At 40.5% G+C, this 3,891-nt stretch overlaps 1 protein-coding gene across 1 annotated transcript; it reads left to right on the top strand.

Moving 5' to 3' along the window:
- Positions 1–747: 747 nt before the first annotated feature.
- On the top strand, positions 748–3,468 carry LOC136765073 (homeobox protein notochord-like). The gene is made up of 4 exons (XM_066719543.1): positions 748–1,108; positions 2,312–2,478; positions 2,628–2,714; positions 3,283–3,468. Exons 1-4 carry the CDS (start codon positions 748–750, stop codon positions 3,466–3,468), a joined length of 801 nt encoding a protein of 266 aa, XP_066575640.1.
- Positions 3,469–3,891: the final 423 nt, after the last annotated feature.

The following is a 3,891-nucleotide window of genomic DNA, read 5'->3' on the forward strand; positions in this document are numbered from 1 at the left end:
ATAATAATAATAATAATAATAATAATAATAATAATAATAATAATAATAATTTACTGTGAAACAACTAATTAAAATAAATAAGTCGTTACTATTGTAGAAAATAATTTTTTGAAAGAGCTATTCATCATATAGTTGTTGTTATTTGCTTTTACTTATAGTTTGATAAAGATCTGATTTGTGTTGATTAATTAAACGTATACTATCATTTTATATTAGCTAGTTATAGCCGCAAAACTGGCTAAGAAAATAATAGACTACTATTAGCCTATACTTCTACTACTTCTAGGCTACTAGTAGTAGTACTAATAATGATCATCATAATAAAATATCTACTAGAAATTGTCAGAAAACTGAACTTGAATGTGGAAAAAAGTTCTACTTTCTCGTTTAACCGCACAGCGAAAACCCATCCTGTTGTTTGTCGTCACTCAGACGGTGGGGGTGTTCGTGGGAGTCATTTCCCTTTTCCACTCCGGTCCCCTGGTGCTGTGCATGTCAATGTGGGTCTGCTGTGCCGGCAGCCCAGCGCTCATAAAACCCCACAGCTCCCCACTGAAACCATCACTTCTCCCAGTAAAGCAACTGCAGCTCGACTTAACTACAATCTACTTTCGCCAAACGTGGGCCAGAACAAAAGAACAACTTAAATCATATGCATGTGTTACTTTGCATCGATTACATTGACATATATATATATATATATATATATCCACACATCTAAGGAGATCTCAGCTGGTCTGAAACAAAATGCTGCACGACCCGGTGCCAAGTGACTGCTTTTTAAAGAGACCTGCCAGCCACGTCCTGAAGATGCCCGACGCCCCAGCGACCCAGAAAGTGTTGTTCAGCATTGACTCTCTCTTGAGCAGAGCTGACCCTGGCGGCCGGCGGAGGGGCGCCGCAGGGGAGCACCTCTCTCTCGGCATGCCGGGGTGGCAGAGCTGGGGCACCGCGGTGTCGCACCCCCTCTCCGTGGGTTACCTTCCCTTCCCGGCCGGGGTGCTGTGCAGTGGGTGTGACACGGCCGGTCAGGAGTGCTGCCCCCCGAGCCTCGGAGCCCAGAGAACATGCGTGTATGAACAGTGCCACCATGGGCATATTCAGAGAGGTAGGGAGTGTATAATATATATATATATATATATATATATATATATATATATATATATATATATATATATACAATTATGTAGTTTGATTTTATGAATGCAGAATTAATAGGCATTTATTTATTGTAATTATTTTGAAGTAATTAAGTTTGTATTTTATCAATATATTAAATATTTCAATTAAATGTTAGTATCAAACCGAACAAAATGACTAAAACTATTGGGTTGTTTAAAATTAGAAATTGAACTATCGAGTGGAAAAAAATATGATCATGATTGAACAAGAACAGAGCTATGTGATCTGATACTTAAACCACATCTGAACCAGATGTGAGATCACACTGATAGCATTTATAAACCCACGGTTTCTTGCTTCTGAAATAATTCCTGTCTGACCTAATTATTGACTTTATGTTTGCTTTATCAAGTTATATGATCTTGTTACATTTTCATACACTTCATTTACATATGTTGCTTGCTACACTTTAAGTGAAAACAGAAGTCATATGCATTCCCTAGTGATGTTTCTAAGAGTACAGGTTTTTACCACTTAATTAACTGTTTTTATTTTAAGTGCTGTGTTTGCCATCTACTACTAATTTGATGGGCTAAATATCAATTTAAACATTAAGGATTGAGCTACAAAGATATCCTGATGGGGTGAAGTTACATGTTACTTGTTTATATATAGGCCAATGTACTTCAGTCAATGATGGGGCTATTTGAGGAGCCTTAGTTGCCTAACATTACATTATTTGTTTATAAATTAAACTTACTGCATAATTTAATTTGTATAGGTTATTCATGTATTTTGCAATTTTTCCATCTATCTGTCTGTCTATGAAACACATGACCGTGCTTAAGATTTCAACTTATCTTAGAATGAATTCTTCTGCAAAATCTAATCAGATAAGAAGGTTACACTTTAGTTAGGTTCGGTTTAAATTTAGTTATTGTATTTTACATTAGAGAAAAAAAATGTATTTTCAATTATCATCATGTCTTGACACATATCCTGTCTAAGCCGAAGTTCAGTTCAATCAGCTGGGATGTTTCAATTTCTCTCGCCTGCAGCAGTGTTCAATGCATCATCCAGTATTTGCATTTGTGTTGTATTTTTGATTTCATAATGAATTCATTTTGGGAGTGAGGGACTCGGGTTTGATTCTGCGGTGCACTGACAGTGCTGTGTCTGTGTCGGCCAGGTGTCTCTCCACAGTGGCGGCCGAGCGCCAGGCGGATGAAGCGTGTGAGGACCGTGTTCACCCCTGAGCAGCTGGACAGATTGGAGCGGGAGTTCATCAAACAGCAGTACATGGTGGGCACTGAGCGCGTGCACCTGGCCCTGATGCTCAACCTGTCCGAGACACAGGTGAGGAACACCAAGCGCTCACTCACAGTTTTCTATTCCAAACACACTCTAATAACCAAATACGCCCCAATTTATAGTCAAATCAAAATCTTGGCATGTAGCCGAGGGCTCTGCTTAGACCTCATCCTCTCTTTGTCGGTCACCCTCAGTTAGGTGACGTAAAAACCCTGCTTGACCGGGATTGCTCGGCCGCTGACAGAATCGCACCAGCAGTCACAGTCCTGCGATATCCTGCGGTGTGCCACTGAGCTGTGAGCTTGGCAGCAGGGCAGGCCTAGTTCGTTTGTTTGCCAGTTCCATAGAAGGCGTCGGAAGTCTTTAGCTAGTCAAACAAAGGGCAGCATGTATGCACGCCAAACTGTGGTGGGTCCTGCTAGTAGTGCTCACTAGTTTTTTAATGGCCTTGGAGGAGATCTGTCACCAGTATAAGACCAGGCAGCTAAGGCAAGCCATGACAAATTCCATGTTATAAAACAAGACGTTAGCAGGTCAGTGTAAAGGTAATTATAAGCAGGTAAAAGTGTTTTTTATATGTTATATAACTCTGCATGAGGGCAAGCTTTGTTAGCTTTTATATGGATCGTTAGGGTTCAATATTCTGCAGCAGAGACTCTACTCACTTTAATTAAGATGTCTAAAAGAAGATAAAATGCGCAATGCAACATACAACCTTGTAGACAATTTTTACTTGAAAGGCAACATAAAGGTAAAGGTAAGCATTGCTATTTTATGAACATCTGAGTTCTACAAAACATTCAGCACCTAAGGCTTGTTGTCATATACTATTTAAACTGTTCATTTCAGGTGAAAGTCTGGTTTCAAAACAGAAGGATCAAATGGAGGAAGCAGAGCCATGACCAGAAGAAAACCAAAACACCTCAGCTAGGTGCCACTCCCCTGGGCTCGTCGGTGGAACACGATGGATTAACAGATGAGGAAGATGAAGGACAAGCAAAAGAAGGGGAGGAAGACCTCATTGAAGTGGTGTGACAAACGAACCGAACATTAATGCAGAGTTGCCGGAGGTTTGGTGTCTGAACTGGTAAAGCTATCACTGTGGCAGGAACTCAAAGACCAGATTGCTGCTTGTGGCAAGAAATGTCACTTTCTATTGCTAGAGTTTGTGGATCTCCGGCCCCTGAGCTGCACACCAGCCCAGTTAGTTAAATAGTCACTGTGCACAGACACCAACACAAAGCCGTCTCTCTTGTACCCCTAGGTACAAACCAACATCCTACATATTCCTATTCTGTCACAGATGCCAAGACACCATGGTGAAACAGACAATGTACTATAAGAGGTGGCTCCATTGTTACTGCTGACTGGATACCATTACTACTCCTGTATACTATCAAACACACATGGTTTCATTAACACAAGTCTGGGTCCATCAGCTGTTTTAGTCTTGACAGT

Source organism: Amia ocellicauda, chromosome 12 (genome assembly GCF_036373705.1).
Source record: "Amia ocellicauda isolate fAmiCal2 chromosome 12, fAmiCal2.hap1, whole genome shotgun sequence".
Classification (NCBI taxonomy): domain Eukaryota; kingdom Metazoa; phylum Chordata; class Actinopteri; order Amiiformes; family Amiidae; genus Amia; species Amia ocellicauda.